This window comes from Camelus bactrianus, chromosome 20, assembly GCF_048773025.1.
Source record: "Camelus bactrianus isolate YW-2024 breed Bactrian camel chromosome 20, ASM4877302v1, whole genome shotgun sequence".
Classification (NCBI taxonomy): domain Eukaryota; kingdom Metazoa; phylum Chordata; class Mammalia; order Artiodactyla; family Camelidae; genus Camelus; species Camelus bactrianus.
The window spans coordinates 37,258,147-37,277,624 of record NC_133558.1 but is presented as its reverse complement, the minus strand read 5'-3'; the positions used below and the strand labels follow the sequence as shown (position 1 = coordinate 37,277,624).

Sequence of the window (19,478 nt, the reverse complement as noted above, 5' to 3'; positions counted from 1 at the left end):
TCAAGTCGCAAAGACTTAACACCAGTTACAGCAGCCTTTCCACTCCGAATTGATGGAGTTGTGTGTTTTTTAAAATTTGTTGTAATTTTGATGGTTAAAATTCACTATTAAATGGAATTCTGAATTTCCATTTTTTAAAAATTATTTCTAGTCCATTTCTTTTAGTAGCTTGGCTGTCACCTGGGACGGTCTTGCAGACTTTCAGTTGACAGTTACTTTGGAACTCATGGCTGCTGGGATGAGCCTGGCTTCCACTGTGGCTAGAGCAGAATGCAGGATGGACCCCCCCCCCACCCCGCTCCTCACTGCCAACAGTGCTAACAGTCACCTGGGCTGTTGGAACAAATGGGCATGGTGCCCTTTTCTTCCATCCACTCCCCCATCAGTCAGGACCCACAATCAGTGCTGTTTTAAGATATGTTTAAGAAACTGAATTCTAATGTGTAACTTGGAAACTGTTACAAAGACTGAAAAATAATGTGTTTTTATATCTCAAGAAATTACAAGAAAAGTGGAGCTTAAAAACACCAGAGATCCAGAAAGTCAGCCACAGTGGGACCTCACTATGTAACCTAATAAGTGCTGTGACTACCCCTGCAAAGGCCCTGGCCGCAGTTAAATCAGGTATGTGCTTTGTTGACATTCACAGCAAAACCTGTAAGAATTGGGCCCGCCTACGTTGATTTTAGTTGTGTGTGTTATTTTTTTTAAATGAATGCATACGTGACCTCAGAGAGCCCAAGGGAAAGTGACATCTACAGCACTCTAAAAGCTGCCCTGGAGAAGTATGTGTGCTGGTCAGATTTCAGGTCATTTATGTTTCATCTTCTTAAAGACTACAATTTAAAGTGTTAGCCAGATTAGTGGGTAAGAATAAGGAGCATTATACTGGGGAAGGGGAAAGATCAGATTCCTGTTTGTTTCTTTTTACCTTGATTGATGGAGATGTAGAAATTCTGTGTCAAATATTTGCTAAAGAAATGAGGCTTGGCTCCCGGGGAGGAAGGCAGTGAGGGAAGGAAGCAGGTACCTTTCTGTCAGGTGAACCTTTCTTAACTTATTCGCATCTTCTTTATTCCTTGCACGGTTCCCAGAGAAAGTAGTTCTAACGCGTGTTCACCAACGCGTCTGAATCACAGTCTTATCTCTGAACCACACGTCTCACCAGAAGGGGAGTCACGTATAGATAATGGTTCTAAAATTAATTGAAGTTGTGGATAGAGTTTTAAGTTTCAAACATGTTTATATTATTATATCAGGTTTAAAATAATCCCAAGAATGGGCAGAAGGCAGATCCCACATCTTTGCTCTGAGAGTTTCTGAGGCTCGTCTGTGGCTGATCTGCTCTGCCCAGCCCCCAGCTGGCCCTATTGTGAGACTGATGGTCCAGCTGGACCCCTTGCAACCCACCATTTATTCCGCTCTGTTAATCCCTTTTCAGGGCACCCTCATAGCATATGTGGAAGATGGTCTCTTCTTTCTTTCCTAATCAGATTTCCTGAAATGTCAAGTCTTTTTTTAAGAGAAGGAAAGGAATTCTAGCATGTTTCATATTCATTCTTTGTGCCCACTTTATACTTATAATAAGTAAAAAGTGTTTTTTCCACCTCTTGACAACTCCCAAGCGTGGTAGGAACCAATCCTGAGCCTCTACAAGGATATTTTCACTTCCATCCAAAATGCCATTGTGTGCAATTTGTTTTTTTGAAAGGGACCAAACTTAGATTAAGATTCAGATATTTCAGTGTTTTTGTTTGTTTAGACCTGTTCTGTGGTCAGTTTGCAGAAATGTCTTTGAGTCTTGGGTAGGGAACCAATGCATACCAACAGGAGAAGGGCTAATTGATTCTTTAATATTCTGATTATGAAAAGGGTACCAGTACTGGATGTGCATGTGATTTTTTTTTATTGAAGTATAGTCAGTTGCAGTGTGTCAGTTTCTAGTGTACAGCTAAGTATATAATTAAAGAGAAATAATAATGACTGCTGCTCACTGAGCAGTCCTGTTTCTTAGGCAAGAGGGTAACTGTCTCTAATTCCCACCGTGGTCTCCCGAGATGGGTATTACTATCTTGCTCAGTTTGGTGGGGTGGTGATGAGCCTGTCCCGGCGCTGGGGGAGTGATGAGTGGGGCTGGGATTTAAGTTCAGGCGAGTCGTGCACCAGAGCCCGGGGCCCCCAGCCACTGTGCCTCCTCTCCCTGTGTGGACACGGTGTAGGCTTTTTTTTTTTTTCACTTTCAACTTCTCTTTTGTGTTTTTTCACGTCATTCCACCTCTGGTAAACGCATGATCACACAGTGTAACTGCAGCAAACAATCTTTTGTTCCTTCCAAGACAGACGTTTGTGTATGCGTCTGGCATTTGTGTTTCATGCAACACACGTAGCGACCAGGAACTTACCCCTAAAATTACTTGAGCATTAAAACAACTTTATCATAAAATTGTCTTCTAAATTAATATTTAATGATCCAAGTATATCATCTAAACTTACCGAAACGCTCTTGTTGAAGTTGATCAGGTAATCAATTAAAGAATAAATTTTATATAGAAGAGAGGATATAGCTTGGTCTTTACATTTTAGACCTTCATGTGATTTTGAAATTGAATCAGTACTTTGCATTTTCAAATAGAATGACAGTTGAAAAGGATTGTGTATGGGGTTTGATTTAACACCGCCTGCTATTAATGTATAGACATACAGGAACCTATATGACTTCAGTGTTAATATTTTTGCAGGTGGAGTGATATTAAATGGTGAAGCAACAGCCGCAGATACTCAGGAAATTTTGGCAAATAAAGGTAAAGAGCAACTTACTGATTAAATTAAATTAAATTAAATGCCTATTGATTAAAATAATGTGGTTTGGTTTCTTCCAAGAGGAAATCCTTTGTGGGATGAACAGTAGTTATATCGAAATTTCAGGCTTGAGTTAAAATGATACTGGTATGATCATGTGCTCCATCAGTAATGTATTTATTCCACGCTATTTTGTTCATCTGAAATTAGTGAGATCTAGTCATTCAGTTTGGCATTTGGTTATGTTTTCTTCTTTTTGGTTAACTTGAGACATTTTGTCACTTGGGATAACATGATTTGGGCTATTTTTTCTTGAATTTGATGCCTGAGGAATTAATAAGTAACATTTCACTGTTTGAGTGTTTTGTTCCATTTAAAGTATCTGTCTCACTTCACCTGTATGATGCAGTGTCCCTAAATGATTTGCCGTTGCATAGCACTGGATGTCACATTTTAGTTCCAAAAAGTCTCTGACTTTCTCCTAGTAGACTTAATATTGACAAAACGGAAGGCAACATCATATAAAGCAAATTTCTATTTCTAGAGCTCTCCTCTCAAGGCCCTGAAAATGTGTCCGTATGATTTTTTTTTCTTACGTTTAGGATTAACATCCATTAAAAAGGACATGACAGACATAAGCCATGGCTACGAAGATCTTGGCCTCTTACTTAAGGACAAAATAGCCGAACTGAGTACCAAACTCTCCAAACTGCAGAAGGCGCAGGAAGACTCGAGCGCGATGATGCAGTGGCTGCATGAGATGAACAGAACTGCAGCAAAGTGGCACCAGGCACCCGCACCCACGGATGCCGAAGCCGTAAAGAGTCAGGTGGAGCAGAACAAGGTAGAGCCCGCGGGTACCTTTCTAGCCTGCAGAGCCGAGCCCTGGGACCTGGTTCGGATTTCTGGCTCCATAACCTTCAGCAGATAGTTGGCTAGCCATGTTTAAGGCGCCTTTCTGTACAGACGGGGGATGACCGTCACCTGTGTCTGCTCACAGACGTTATAAAGATGAGTGAACTGTTGGGTGTGAGTGACTCTGCCACCTTTAAGTCAGTTTCAGTGCGGGATTTTAACTAGCGCACTATTGGAAAAGATTGATTGAAGAGCTGAGGGTGTCAGCTTTTCTGTCCAGTGGAAGGTAGAGGAGTCTGTGTATTTCCTTTCTTTTTTTTTAATTGAAGTATAGTCAGTTTACAATGTGGTGTCAATTTCTGGTGCACAGCATCATGTTTCAGTCATACACGTACATACATAGATTCCTTTTCATATTCTTTTTCGTTATAGGTTACTGCAAGATACTGAATATAGTTCCCTGTGCTATGCAGTAGAAACTTGCTGTTTGTCTATTTTATATATAGTAGTTAGTATCTACAAGTCTTGAACTCCCATTTTATCCCTTCCCACCCACTTCCCCCACTGGTAACCATCAGTTTGTTTTCTGTGTCTGTGAGTCTGTTTCTGTTTTGTAAATAGGTTCATTTGCGTCTTTTTTATTTAGATTCCACATATAATTGATATCGTATGGTGTTTTTCTTTCTCTTTCTGGCTCACTTCACTTAGAATGACGATCTCCAGGTCCATCCATGTTGCTGCAAATGGCATTATTTTATTCTTTTTTATGGCTCAGTAGTATTCTGTTCTTTCTGCAACTGTCAGGATTGGGAAAATGGTTTTAGACTGTGGCAATACTCACAAAAATGTCTACAGATTACTAACTTAGCCTTTTTTTAAAGGGGGGTAGGTAATTAGGTTTATTTATTTATTTAATGGAGGGACTAGAGATTGAACCCAGGACCTTGTGCATGCTAAGCACGTGCTCTACCACTGAGCTAGACCCTCCCCCACTCCCCAGGATTCTTTTATCAGATATTTGAAGACTAGTTAAGAAGAAGAAAGGCATGTAGAAATTAGCTGCTGACTCCAAGTCCTGCGCGCACTTCAGCCTTTAACAGTGGTTTTATTTCCCCCTCTGGGTCACGTGAAAGAAAAGATGCTCTGCTGTGACTGATTTTGTCTCTGGAGGTTGACATGCTTTAATGTGGTTACTTTTTTTGTTTTTTCCTCTGTTAGTTATTCGAGGCAGAACTGAAGCAAAATGTAAACAAAGTGCAGGAGCTGAAGGACAAACTGACTGAGCTCTTGGAGGAGAACCCCGAGACCCCGGAGGCCCCCAAGTGGAAGCGGATGTTGACAGAAATAGGTACGTTATTACCGACACCCACGGCCGTGCACGGAGGCTCCAGTGTTCTTTTGTCATCATGCTTATCAGAAAACATCTGTCCACCTGCCTCCCTTACTTTGGGATTGGCTTTCAGGTCTCAGAACCTATTTTTGCATGTTCCACAATGTCACTTCAGATTGCCTGGTCCTGGGGCTCAGCCTGTCGTGTGTTCTTCTTGCTCAGCACAGTATTGATTTTTGTGAAGAAGGTAGGTGCTCTGCCTTGAGCACCACGTTTTCCTTAAAGTTGGTTTCTTTTAAATTAGATTTTTGTATATATATATACATTTTATTGAAGTCTAGTCAGTTTACAATGCTGTGTTAATTTCTGGTGTACAGCACAATGCTTCAGTCATACATGAACATATATATATTCATTTTCATATTCTTTTTCACCATAAGTTTCTACAAAATATTGAATATAGTTCCCTGTGCTATTCAGTATGAACTTGTTCATCTGTTTTACATATGTTAGTATCTGCAAATCTCAAAGTCCCAATTTATCCCTTCCCACCCCCCTCCCCCACCATAACCATAAGTTTGTTTTCAATGTCTGTGAGTCTGTTTCTGTCTCATAAATAAGTTCATTTGTCTTTTTTTCCCCGAAGATTCCACATATAAATGATACCATATGGTATTTTTCTTTGTCTGACTTACTTCACTTGGAATGACCGTCTCCAAGTCCTTCCATGTTGCTGCAAATGGCATTATTTTATTCTTTTTTATGGCTGAGTAGTATTCCATTGTATAAATATACCACAACTTCTTTGTCCAGTCATCTGTCGATGGACATTTAGGTTGCTTCCATGTCTTGGCTATTGTAAATAGTGCTACTATGAACATTGGGGTGCATTTTTTTAAACTAGAGTTGTGCTTCTAATTTTTTCTACTGTATTATAGTTTAGTGTAGATACTCCTTTTTGTTCGTCTGGAAAACGTGGGTCCCTTCTCCTGTGTGAAGTTTCTACTGGGCCCCTCCAGCCCCAACTTCTTGCAGTCCGTCTCTTCTCCAACCGGCATAGGAAGTCTGGGGTTTGGACTCTGTATTCAGAGTTCTCCTCCCATCTCCATCCCTTCCTGGTGTAAATTCTTCCTCGTAGATGCAGAATTTCCTTCACGAGCCCTATGATCTTATCACTGCTTTTCATTATTTTAATGATACGGAAATGAGTGTCAGACAGTGATGCTCATCCCCACCCAACTTCACAGTGTCATTTGGAGAATTCAGTGAGTTAACGTGTGTGCAGCTCAAACGTCACCTGGCACGTCGTAAGTGCTGCGTGTTTACAGTGACTGTAATAAGAATTACTTGACTTTCAAGTGTTCCATTGTATTCAGCTAAATATTGTCCTTCTTTTTGAGTCAGCTAGGCTGTGATAAATTTAGATGTCTCTAAGTACGTTTCAGTTTGATAAGGGCCCTCCTAAGGGATCTTAATGTTACAACACATATTTAATCCAATGATAGAGTCTCCTGTTGCATTACAATTAATTGGTCTCTAATTCAGGGGGTCTCACCGGGAATATGAGAATTACTTGGCGCATTCTCAAGGTGTTTTAGAAGAGGGCTGGGAGTAAGGAATGTATATTTCAAAAAAGCTTCCTGATGAGATTTGGATATTTCTCCTTCTCATTCTGTGGCTTTAATTGCATTATTTTGTTGTCAGATTGTGTTTGACTAAGACATGCCATATAGAATGATGCCATTAGGTAAGGTTTCAGGGATTGGGTTCTATTAAAAGCAGCTCTTCCATGTATTATGCTAGGTGAAAAAAAAATCTGTCAAAGGAGCTAATCACACACCACAAGCGACTGTTGAGTGACTAATTGCGTGACCAGTGTGTTCAGGCAATGATCAGTCACTCTGGCTTCAGGGAGAAGGGCAGGGAGGGTGTCCTGGCAGAGGGTGAGACCCAGTGGACAGTGGACCCGTGAAGAAGGTGGGGGTGGACGGGTGGGGGCTGGAGCTGGTGGGGCTGGGGCCTGTGTGAACAGGTTTGGATAAGGATGGGGAAATTGGCAGGGCTAGACTAGCGGCTTCCTTCATTGGACAGACCCTCTCGGACTAGCAGATGAGGGCCAGTTATGGGGAGACTTTGGACGTCAAGAAGAAGAATTCAGATTTCCCCATCCAGGTGGTGAGGAATGGATTACTGAAGGGTCTGAGCGCAGAAGTGACATCTTTAAGCGATTTCTTAGGGAAATGATAGTAGAACCAAATAAATTGCAGTTGAGGAACACTAATCACAGGGAAACTGGATGCAAGGCCGGCAGTCTGGGTCTGCAGTTCTCCGAAGTGTGTTCCTGGGAGCAAGAGCGGAGCATCACCTGGGGATGTGTTCGAAATGCAGCCATTGGGCCTCACCTCGGACCTGCTGCATGGGTCACGCTAGGGGTGGGCCAGCGTGTCAGTGGTCGTCCCTCCAGGGGACTCTGACACAACTGAAGTTTGAGAACTACAGGTCTGGGCAGAACACGATGAGGACCAACACGGAGTTACTGGGGTATTGGGGATGGAAGGCAGGTGGGTTTAAGGTTTTGTGATGGAGATATAGGACAGTTAGGAGACGCACGAAGGAGCGTCCTGAATTATTGCATCCCACAATGTGCCCGAGGATAACCTTAGAAAGAAATCTAAGACGGAAAAACCCACCCGCTTTGATAGGAAGATCATAAGCTTTTTTTCCCACCCAGTGTTGAGTTTAAAGGGTTGGTGAATTTTCCTGGTGTAACACTGGAGCAGCTGGTTGCTAATGTGTGGTTTGCATCAAAAAGAATGGTTGAGCGTCATCGAAGATCTGCCGTTGTTTCTAGCAGGTCTGTTACAGTGGAGTAAACAGACTCGGCTGGACTTCTGGAAGGAAGGAGGTTTTCAGGAATGTTCCATAATCTGAACTATCTTCCAAAATCAGATTCAGATTTTTTTTTCTTACACCTCAGTTGACACACATCCATCAGATCCAAAAAAATCTGTATCCACAAATGCAGTTAGGTCTTAATCAGTGATCAAAGAAGCGTTATGAAGAGGGAATGACACCACCATGTTTCATTTTTGTCTTTCCTACGGTCTTCATAGATGTAGTTGCGTTGGGTGCATGAAAAACCAAACCCATCTCATCCTTTATCTTTGGGTTTTAGATTCCAAGTGGCAAGAGCTCAATCAGTTAACAGTTGACAGACAACAGAAACTGCAAGAATCCTCAGATAATCTAACCCAATTCCAGACGGTAGAGGCTCAACTTAAACAGTGGCTCGTCGAAAAAGAACTGATGGTCAGTGTCCTTGGGCCCTTGTCCATCGACCCCAATATGCTGAACACACAAAGGCAGCAGGTGCAGGTGAGTGTTGCCTGACTTCACAGGATGGGTGCTTCCATTACAGCCGCATTTGCTTGGACCAGATATTCTCTTCCTGCCTTGGAGTGTGTTTGTCGTATTTCACGTGCCCATAAGGTTTCGTCGTGAGGCTGGTGGGAAAGTCCCAGAGAGCTAACGCTCTGAGCGTCTCTGAGTGGCCCACTGAGCCCACCAGTGGTCGGGTCCCCTGATCGTTAGCGTCATATGGCAGTTTGTGCGGCCCCTGTTAAAGAGGGACCTTTGAAGTATTAATGTGATTGCGTAAGTAATGACATTTTTATGAGACACTATTAATATGCTTTTTATTGTTTAGAGATTATTCCTTTGAGGTTTTATTCACATTGATTGTGGTGGTAGATAATGAAATTTACAAAGCTTGTGCATTACAGCCCCGAGTTGGGAAGGCTAAGAAGAGGAGACAGAATTAGGGGGGCAGGAAAGGAACCTTGAAACCCGGAGGGTTAGTTAGACTTGTCTCATTATAAATTGATAAATTCACAAGGGGAGAAAAATCCAGAAACCGTAAGTCAGATGTGATCGCAGAAGCCCCGCGTGGTTACAGTTAGTTTTCTTGACGTCCGAGTGGTTGCTGTTGGAGCAGGAGGCTGGTCTGTACTCCCTGAAAACACAGATCAGTCTTCATAACTGAGAGTCACAGTGCTGTCCTGGTCTTGTATGTTCTAAGTCTGAATAGAATGGAAACAAAAGATACAAACAAATATTTGAGGAGAGAGAACTGTCCGTAGTCTCCCAGGGAGAGAGAAAATATTCTACTAAAAGAAGGGCACTTGGAGATCGTTTGTTTCATAAGTAGGGCCAGTGTGAGCCTGCACCCTTGAAGCAATGTGATTTATTGGCTAAATCTTTTTTTTTTTTAATTAAAAAAAAACTTGGTGGGGGAGGTAAGTAGTCTTCCTTATTTATTTCTAGAGGAGGGTACTGGGGACGGAACCCAGGACATCATGCATGCTAAGCATGTGCTCTACCACTTGAGCTACACCCTCCCTGCTCCCATCAGCTTAGATCTTTTCAATAAAGACTGTAAACATCAATCTTATGTTTAAGAAGAACCTTTGTAAATCAATGCACATGAGTTACTACATCCTAACAATCACTGTTGGTACTGTGCATTTCCTGTGGTGTCAGTTGCTATAGAGTATTTTAAAAAATCCTACAAAAAGGAAAATACAAGTTGGAAAAATCAAATTTGGTGTTCGTGTGATGTGAACCTGTCTCAAAGCAGCACTTGTATGTGAAAGGTCGTACATAAATGAACAAAATGAGTAAGAGTTCATGTTTCCCAGAGCAGCAAAAATATTTATTCTCTTTTTTTAAATATTATTTTAGGCAGAATGTCATCTCTAGAAGCACCACTGCTCTTTGGATTAGGTTAGGATAATTGCGGTGCCTTTGAAATACACTCTAGGAAACAGTAACAGAAAACAAACAAACAAACAAAAACTAGATAAATATCTACCATTCCTGTCTGTTTGGAAGCTTACAGCTGTGTTTTCTGTAATTAATTATCCCATCATTCATGTGTACACTCACCCTCGTTACCTCTTTCCCTTAGATTCTGCTGCAAGAATTTGATACCAGGAAACCTCAGTACGAGCAGCTGACAGCGGCTGGTCAGGGCATCCTGTGCAGGCCCGGGGAGCACCCTTCTTTCCACGGGATCGTGAAGGAGCAACTGGCAGCCGTGACCCAAAAGTGGGACAGCCTCACAGGACAACTGACTGACAGATGTGACCGGATTGACCAGGCCATTGTTAAAAGCACGCAGTACCAGGGCCTCCTGAGAAGCCTGTCCGACAGACTGGGTGACTTGGATCACAGACTGAGCAGCAGCATGGCTGGGGGCCCCCTCCCTGACGCAATGAACCAGCAGCTGGAAGCCGCCCGCGAGCTGAAGCAGGAGATAGAGCAGCAAACGAAGCAGATCCAGGTGGCCCAGGCCCTGTGCGATGACCTGTCGGCCCTGGTTAAAGAGGAGTACTTGAAAGCAGAACTCAGTCGGCAGCTGGAAGGCATCTTAAAGTCATTTAAGGATATCGAGCAAAAAGCAGGTTTGTGTGTCTGCTCTTAATGCACGTGCTTCCCGGAAGTAGGGATCAGTGAGCTGCTGGTTTCTGAGCTGCGGGCTGATCCGGGCCCCTGCAGGGGACCTGCCCACAGAGACGGGCACGCATGGCGTCGGGGGGGCGTCCACATGGATGCGGGGGGACCGAACCCCGGCAAAGTCCACGTAATAGAGGCCTGTTAAGATGCCAGATCTCCTAAGTTGGTTTTTAAAGGTGGAAATGGTTATGCTATGTGACAGTCTTGTTTCATGGGAAGCGGAAATGAGCACGGTTATTAAAAAGGCCGGGCATCGTTTTCTTGCCAGTGCTTAGCTTGTCTGGCTCTGTCATAGAAGCTTTTCCAGAGACACGTGTGAGAGAGAAGCATCAAGCACGTTTTCTTCTCTTGCTTACTGTGGCCATCACTTTGTGGCCATTGCCCCATGGCCATCACCCCGTGGCCATCAATCCATGGCCGCTGTGTCTAAGCTTGTCTGCGGGAGCAGCAGTGAATTACTGGGCTCAAGACGGGCCAGCCAGGGGAGAGCCCACTGGCTGCTGTGTTTGTTATTTGAAAAGTATCACTAGGTGCTATTTGTGTTTGTTAATTGATTGGGTTTGCTTACAAATCATAGCAGCCATTTCAGACTAACTGTTTCTTGTTGACAACATGTGGGTAAGAAACACGAGCCCTTACGATGACGATGATCATGATCAACACTCTTAAGTGAAGGGCACTGAGCTTGGAACTATGGGTGCGTGCTGTCATTTCATTCCCACGACAGCTTCGATCAACGCTGACAACTCCCGTTAGGGGAAAGGAGGCTTGGATGTTTCATCATTCATCCTGGGTCCTCCGGCTCCGGAGAGGTTAGGTTGGGATCCAGACCCGTGTCCTTCCCATGCGCTGCCTTGTATTGGCCTCTGTGATGGGTAGAAATCTCACAAGTGGAAAAGTCCTATTTGCTAAGAGGTGGAGTGTTCACTCACCTTGAGCTTCGCGCAGTGGTCGCTCCCCTGCCCTGGAGAGGAGGTGGCCCCAGCCCTGGCGTAGGTGGTCTCCTTCATTCCTTCCCGTTGTGACTTTTCCCCCCTTTGTCAATAACTTAGGCTCCCCTGTAGTCTTCATAGTCAGTGTGAACAGCCTCTGCCTTCGGACTGTTCTGTGCATTTATCTGGTGGCTTTTCTCTGGGCTTCTTAGCTCGACGCCATGATGTGAAACAAACATGTCTGTGATTTCATTTTTAGAGAACCACGTCCAGCACCTTCAGTCGGCCTGTGCCAGCTCCCATCAGTTTCAGCAGACGTCTCAGGATTTCCAGGCTTGGCTGGATACCAAGAAGGAAGAGCAGAGCAAGTCTCCCCCCATCTCTGCCCGACTCGAGGTCTTGGAGTCATTAGTCAAAGATCAGGAAGACTTCCGGAGAACTTTGACCGCCCAGTCCCATATTTATGAGAAAGCCATGGCGGAGGGTGAAAGTCTGTTACTGAAAACGCAAGGGTCAGAGAAGGTCGCCCTGCAGTCACGACTTAACACGATGAAAACCAGTTGGGATGGACTTAATAAGCAGGTGAAAGAGAGAGAAGACAGGGCCAAAGGGGCGCTGGAAAAAGCCGTCAAGCACAAAGAGCTCGTGCAGACGCTCCGGCCGTGGACGGACCGATGCCAGAGCTGCCTGGAGGAGATACAGTGTGGCTTGGATCCCGCTGAGATGGAGAAGGCTCTTGCCCAGGTGGCGTCTCTGCAGAAGGAGCTGGACCAGCACTTTGGGACGGTGGAGCAGTTACACGGCGCGGCCAGCAGCCTGCTCCGCGTCTGCGACGTGGACCAGGAGTTGATTGCAGAGGAGGAACAGTCACTGCTCCAGAAGGTGGACGTGGTCACTGAGCAACTGCACAGTAGAAAGTCCTCCCTGGAGAACCTGGTCCAGAAGTTTAAAGAGTTTCAAGAAGTTTCCAAAGAGGCTGGAAGGCAGCTTCAGGGTGCAAAGGAACAGCTAGCAGCCCACGACGCCCTGGGGCCCCAGGCTTACAGCAGCAAGTCCCTGACCATATTGCAGACCCAGCAGAAGGCGCTTCAGACCTTGAAACCGCAGGTCGATCTGGCCAGAGGGCTCGCCCAGGACCTCGTGGCAGGGGCGTCGGACTCGAAGGGCACCTCCGACATGTTACTACAGGTGGAGACGTTGGCCCAGGAGCACAGTGTGCTCAGCCAGCAGGTGGGTGACAGGTGCTCGTTCTTAGAAACCAAGCTGCAGGGCATTGGGCATTTCCAGAACACCATCCGGGAGATGTTCTCTCAGTTTGCCGAGTTCGACGACGACCTTGACAGCATGGCCCCGGTGGGGAGAGATGCGGAAACACTGCAGAGGCAGAAGGAGGACATCCAGGCCTTCCTGCAGAAGCTGGAAGCGCTCATGGCGAGCAACGCCAACGCCAACAAAGCCTGCAAGATGCTGCTGGCCACAGAGGAGGCCTCTCCCGACCTCGTGGGAATCAAACGGGACCTGGAGGCGCTGAGCAAACAGTGCAACAAACTGCTGGACCGCGCTCAAGCCAGACGAGAGCAGGTGGAAGGGACCATCGTGCGTCTGGAGGAATTCTACAGCAAACTGGGCGAGTTCTCCTCTCTGCTCCAGAAGGCGGAAGAGCATGAGGAGTCTCAAGGCCCTGTCGGGATGGAAACGGAGACGATTAACCAACAGCTTGATGTGTTCAAGGTAGGGCGTGCTTCTTTTTTCCTGAGTGGTGGTAACTGACTATACTTCAAAAAAAAAATTAAGTTAAATAAAAAAAACAAGGAAAGTACTGATGGATTCAGAAGGAGGTGGCATGTTAGGTAGCACCTTCCAGTGGTGCTGGAGCTTGGATGAGGGTACGTGGAGGGGGCGGTATCCAGGCACGGGGGTGGCTCCAAGCTTCCCGGGGATCTGGGCCTCGTGGAATGAAGCCTGAGATGAGTTAGGAGGTCGAAGGATGGTTAGAAAGCCGGCGTCTGTTTCTGGTGTTGCTTGCGGCTGACCTCCTGAGTGACCACGGCCGTGCTTTGAACTTGATTGCAGAGGTGGCTTGTTCATCCCATAAAAATCTTGTCCTCTTTGTGTTTGCCTCCCAGCATTTTCTTTAATGGTGAATTCTAGTCTTTTCCTGCTCTTTCCCTTTTTTTCTTTTTTTAATCGTCATCTTAGCCTTATTAATTTAATTTCTTCCCAAAGTTCCTATTTTCAAAGGCAGGGCAGAGTTCCCTGCTGTTATCCAGGTTTTCAAAAACCAAAATCATGGGCTCACATCCCAGAGGGCTGGGAGTAAAATGTTTCTGATGGGACTGTGAGTGCCTTGGTGCCAAGAGACGTCTACACCCGGTGGCCCCCAGTGATGCCTGGTGATGGGGCAGAGGGAGGAGACGGCAGTCCAGTAAAGGCTGGTGTGATGTTAAAAGCCCCACCACTAGCACATGAAGGATGAAATAGGATCAAGAAGAAACAGAATTGGCAAAACCATACTGTTTCCCAGGAGAAGTGACTAGAAATCAAACAGACTTCCAGATTTTGTGCTGATGTATTTGACAAAGCGTTTTCCTTTGTTCCTCCTGATTAACTTTATTTTTAGGTGACTGAATTTTGCAAAAGAACTTCAAAGTAGCTGCTGCTGCTTTCTCCTCCTTGGTTCCTATTACAGTTGTTTGCTGTTTGTAAAGTGCCTTTGAAGCTCAGGTCCTTCGGGACTGCAAAAGCCGTGATTCTGAATGTAGGTCTTGATTCCTGACGGGGAGGGACACTGCCTCACCGTTGGCCTGACTTCCTTCATTTCTCTATCAAACTTTCACACTTCTGGTTTGCAAAAGAAAGATTTCATATCAGAGAATTCTCTATGAGAAAAGTCAAGTTCTGTGGCAGTTGCTGCTTCAAAGACGGGGGAGGATTTGAGGAGTGAGTCTCTGGAATTTTCTGTGCAGCCCTAAAGCTTGAGGGCTTAAATGACAGTAACCAAGCAGTCTTTGTACTAATGAAAGTTAAGCGCGCTCAGCGCCTTTGTGAAACGCTATCGTTTCTCTGGATTTTCTGCGAATTTGTGTAGGGAAAAAAAAAAGATTTTTGTATCTCTCCGCTGCTTCACTACTTGTAAGAAAATGGGCAAAAGCGATCATTTTGGTCCTGCTCTTTGGGTCCCCAGTTGTGAGTCTGGTGGAAAATGTGGCTCTGCTTGTGGGGAATTCTTTGGAAAGTAAGCAAAAGCAAGAGGGAGTAACTCAGTGGTAGAGCCTGTGATAAGCACGCACAGGGTCCTGGGTTCAATCCCCAGCACCTCCATTAAAAAAAATTTAGGAAGGAGGAAGGGTTCCCTCACCATTGCTTTGGAAGCATTTTGCAAACTGAAACACACTAAATACGCATCATTACCATTAACGGTTATGGTGACTGTTTTCTTTGATTGTGAAGAAAAATAAGGTGATCGTGTCCTCTTCAGCCACTTCAGACTGTGTGTGTCTGTTTTCTGATTATTTTGGAAGGAGTTGATTGATTTTAATGAAATTCAGGAACAAAGAATATCATGATATACCTTCAGGGTCTGGAGACCCAGTGACTAAAATAAAGGTTTGCCAAGTGGACAGTCACCTGCATTTGGCATATCCCAGTGCCATAGGTAAAAACAAACAAACAAAAACCAAGAATATTATGATAAATAAAGATAGCAGCTTGCACAGTCATTAATTTTATTTTGTGTGTGTATGCTTGCGTGCATAGGGTCTAAAAATCACAGTCACGACAGTTAACATTAATTGTGGGCTGACTGTGTGTCAAGTGTGACCCTAGACTGCCTGTAATCCTGTTGGCAGCCGTGAGAGGTGGGTGTTGATGTCACCCCCACCTTACGGTGAGGAAGCAGACCCCTGGGGAGGGTAAGTGGCTTGCCCAGAGTCCCACCGCAGGTGAGCGTCAGAGCCTGGCTGTTTTGGCGGATGTAAGGCAGTGTTTTGGCCAAACTTTATTCCTCCTGTGGCATTTCTTCTATTTTCTCTGGGAAATTTTCAGATCGTCTTTGCCATCAACTGATTAGGGTGGCTTTGAGCAACCAGCCGTTGTTTATTTAAATCCAGAACAGCAGGAACGCTCACCCGAGGAACGTGTCCTGGAGAGCTGGCTGCTGTGGGACCACGAGGTGACTGTGTGTGAAACTGCCCTGGGAACAGATATGTGGATGCTGGGCTGAGGTCAGTGACCATCACCACCAGCGCTGGACGTTTCCTCGTCTCAGCGATTGTGGCTTTCTTGATCGAAGCCGTAGATTAACTCAGTTCCATCTTAATTTCGTTTTTGTTGGGCTATAAGCTTTTGTTGACCGTTAGTTTTGACATCCTATTTTAGGGAGGCGTAAACATTTTTCTAAGTGGCGTAATTTGTATCGAGTGAAAGACTAGTGTTTTGTTATTTAATAATTTCTAAAAATGAAGCAGAGAAGAGCTGAAGAACTGGGTCTATTTTCATGGTAGACTTTGAAATATAATCGCGTTTGACGTGACTCTCTCTGGTAGCTTTAGTTTAACCTGATGTCGTGGATAAAATCTTGTAACGGTTTTTCGTAATATAAAATAAGCTGCCTTCAGAGTAGTTCTGAGACATAACAGCTATTTCCCTGGTACTCAGCAGGGGCTGCCTTACGGTCACTGGGATCATATTTGCAAAGTTGCTTAAAGATGTGGTTGTCTATGTGTGTGAGAGACAGGAACGGAGAGGGAGGGATTCGCTTTGTTTTTGCAATTATACGTTGGTTTCTTGATAAGCAAATCTGACGTTTTTTAAATGTTTATCTAGGTCTCTAATCCTTCATTTAATAATAGTTCGGATAGGGAAAGGCTGTGATGGTAACAGAGAAAGAAAAGGAGTTTATCAAGACGAATTCCCAGCAAGATCACACGGTGAACCTGTTAAGTGTCTGAATTTGTTTGCTTTTGTTGTGGGGTCTGAATACCCCGCTTTCCTTCAAATAGGAATTATTTCCCCCTGAAATAAATAGTGATTGCATATTTACCTGATGAATAGCCTTGAAAACGCTTGACCCATTTCTGTGAAGAAGTTTATCAGTTTGAAAACTAAAAACATAGGATGCTTTCCGCTTTCCTTAGCTAATGGCATATCTGTTTTAGAAAGAGTAATAGAAATTGTTGCTCCGAAGGCCTGGTTTTTGTGCTCACAGCAAAGACCCCACACATCTCTTGCTTGGCTTCTAAGCCGGATTTCAGCATCTGGTAGGCTAGGAAGATATTTTTGTCAGGCTTTACGGATAATAATTTACTCATACAGATATTTCCCACTTAACTGCACTTGAGTTTCCTAATATCTCCAGCCTTTCAGCTCCAAAAACTTCATGTTTCAGTGGATAAATTTGGCCTTTTAACTTTTCTGTCAAGTGGGTCATTGTACTTAGTGGGAAGATTTTTCAGGAACTTTCATTTTGAAAGATTTAATTTCATTTTAGAGCTTTAAAACGAGAAAGGGGTACCATTCTGCCTATAATTCAGGTAGTATTTTTATGCTTTTCCAAAATCACCTGCCTGTAGAAGATACCGTAGCTGGATCACATCCAGCTGCTCGTAGGCTGTGTTGAGTAGGTCAAGTTACGTTTTGAGAACAGTTTAACACTGTGATTTCCGTATGTGTGAAATAGTGCTTACTGACGACTCGTCAGAAAAACGTTGCTCATTATATTCATTGTGTATTTCTTTCACGAAAATATGAGAGATCTAGGCATCATGATTAATATTGAAAACAGTTTAATACATCTTACTTATATTAACATTAGAGCAGTTATAAATCAAATTTAGGAAGAAAAGAGAAACCAGTCCAGTTCTGCCCTAACTGTGAGTTCTTTTATGTTATTCAGATAGATCTTTGGGATCTGATACCAAGTCACAAAGAGAAATATTGAGGCGGTTGTCATAAATACCAATATAATATTAATAGGACACATTTCATCTTGAATCAGAACTATTGGGATCATCGTTGGTAGGGTTAGTTGAAATCAGTTTAATGAAATAGGAACTCAGTTATTAAATAAATGGCGTGTACTTAAACATCATCTACTGGAGGACATTCTCCCGCAGCCTTCCCCGCTCCCTGGCCGTACTGCGCGCCTTCTCCCATCCCTTTCCTCCACTGTGCTATCAGTTGTGCAGGGACGGTGGTGCACCTGCACTTGGCCAGTGCTCACCGGGCTGTTTGGCAGAGAGGAGGCACTGTCTGAGGAGTGGTTGAATTTATGCACGAATTATCTGTGCAGTTTTAAAAATGTGCTGCCCGCCTCAAACATGAGGTCGGTCTTCTTAGCTCTACATAAGGCTGGAAGACTGGAACAGAATCGTGCTCATGATTCAGAGTTAGGAGTCTAAGGTGGGCTGAATCAGAGACATTCTTTCTTAGGAAAAGTTCAGTGAGGCTCTCAGAATGTTTGGAGAAAGGCAGCTGTCCACATTCTGTGGAAATGTTACTGTTCACAGAGCCAGGAATAAGTAGCTTTCCAGGTTTACATAGCAAGGTAGTGACAGTCAGTGGTCAAACCTTTCGTGTTTGCCTTGTGTCCAACCCACTGTTCAAACATGGTAACTGTGGGCACCTTTTTCTGTCTTGTAATCAACACGTCGGAACAGCCTGTGTGCTCAAACACCACGGGGTCACATGCTTGTTGAAATATTTCACTTCTTGACTGTGAAAAGTGGGCATTGCTATTGTGACGTTGCCGGGTAGTTGCTTATATTTTTCCTTACAGATGGCTGTGTATATATTTTTCCAGCGTAATGATGGCCACGTACTGAGTTGCATCTAATAACTGTTGAATGGGTGTGTTACCTCTAGAGTTCTGGTTACAGATGGATTTTATTTTTAAAAGGTTCAGTTCTTAGGGTTATAAAAATCATTTTGGAATAATATTTTCTTATGAAAGGTACAAAAGTTCCCTCCCACATCTTTTCTGTAAAATCACCAGGGAAAGGAAATGGTTGTTTTTACTAGAACTGTCTTCACTTGGGATCAGCACAGTTTTACTTATGTTCAAATGATTATCTTGTGAGATTGGGGGGGAAAAATCTGTCCTCTATCTGCTATTCTGACAATGTTGCTTATTTCGTAAAGGATGGATAGATTTTATTTTATTTAAATAAAACTATTAATCCCCTCCCCCCCCCACACAAGGTTAAAGTTTGTCTTGCGGAGTTTATTTTAAACGGTGCTTTTAAAGAGTGTTTGTTTAATAGATAGAAATCTGTGGATGTGATTTTGTTTATTAAATATGCAGTCACTTAACTGCCCTTGATCTTCGCCCATGTCCTGCACCAAACTCAGGAGGACGGCATGGTTAGTACTAACTACTAATATTCGTGTCAGCGGTGCGCAGGGCTCCGTGCCCTCAGGGATTATTTACTTTGGCGAACAGTTGAACTTGAACTTGGGCTTTTACAAAAATGACACATTTTCGGCTTCAAAGTGTTGTGCGCTCTGCATCGCAGATATTAAACGTTTGGGAGCCCGCGACCTCAGCGCACGGAGTGTGGCTTCCGCAGAAGGATGGGGACCGGTTAGCTCCTCTCCCCGCTCAGGATCCACGTGGGCGCGGCCCCCGGCGGGGCTCCGGGTGTCAGGTTCCGCCTTTGCTCGCCCGTCCCTCCCTTCCCGACCCCTCCCCTCCCGACCCCACCCCTATCCTCGCCAACCCCTCCCCTCCCCTCCTCTCCCAATCTCTCCCCTCCCCTCCCCTCCCCAGCCCTCCCTCCCCTCCCCTCCCGGGTTAGAAGCCGGCGGTGGCGCCGGGCGAGCGGTGAACCCGCGCCGCCCTCTCCCCAGTTCCAGCACCGGGGCTGCTTCGCGCTGATGTCACCAGCAGGCGTTTGCATCGCAGCGGCGCGGCCCCGAGGTCCCTCCCCCTGAAGGGCTGGCGGGGGCCGGGGCCGCGCCGGGAGTCCGGGGAGATGCCTGCGGAGCCCAGGCGCGGGAGCGCGTAGCGGCCGAGCGGGAGCGAGGGGCGCGCGGAGCGGATGCGGCCCGTG

The 19,478-nt window shown here is 44.9% G+C and overlaps 1 protein-coding gene across 20 annotated transcripts in view; it reads left to right on the top strand.

Moving 5' to 3' along the window:
* Nucleotides 1-19,478, top strand: part of DST (dystonin) — a 435,873-nt gene that overhangs the window by 330,662 nt on the left and 85,733 nt on the right. For all 20 annotated transcript variants that reach the window (XM_074348964.1, XM_074348971.1, XM_074348950.1 and 17 more), the window contains 7 exons: nucleotides 498-624; nucleotides 2,739-2,801; nucleotides 3,402-3,643; nucleotides 4,873-5,002; nucleotides 8,160-8,359; nucleotides 9,951-10,446; nucleotides 11,690-13,161. In XM_074348964.1, the coding sequence (XP_074205065.1) occupies nucleotides 498-624; nucleotides 2,739-2,801; nucleotides 3,402-3,643; nucleotides 4,873-5,002; nucleotides 8,160-8,359; nucleotides 9,951-10,446; nucleotides 11,690-13,161 (2,730 nt within the window). The remainder of the gene's footprint in view (nucleotides 1-497; nucleotides 625-2,738; nucleotides 2,802-3,401; nucleotides 3,644-4,872; nucleotides 5,003-8,159; nucleotides 8,360-9,950; nucleotides 10,447-11,689; nucleotides 13,162-19,478) is intronic.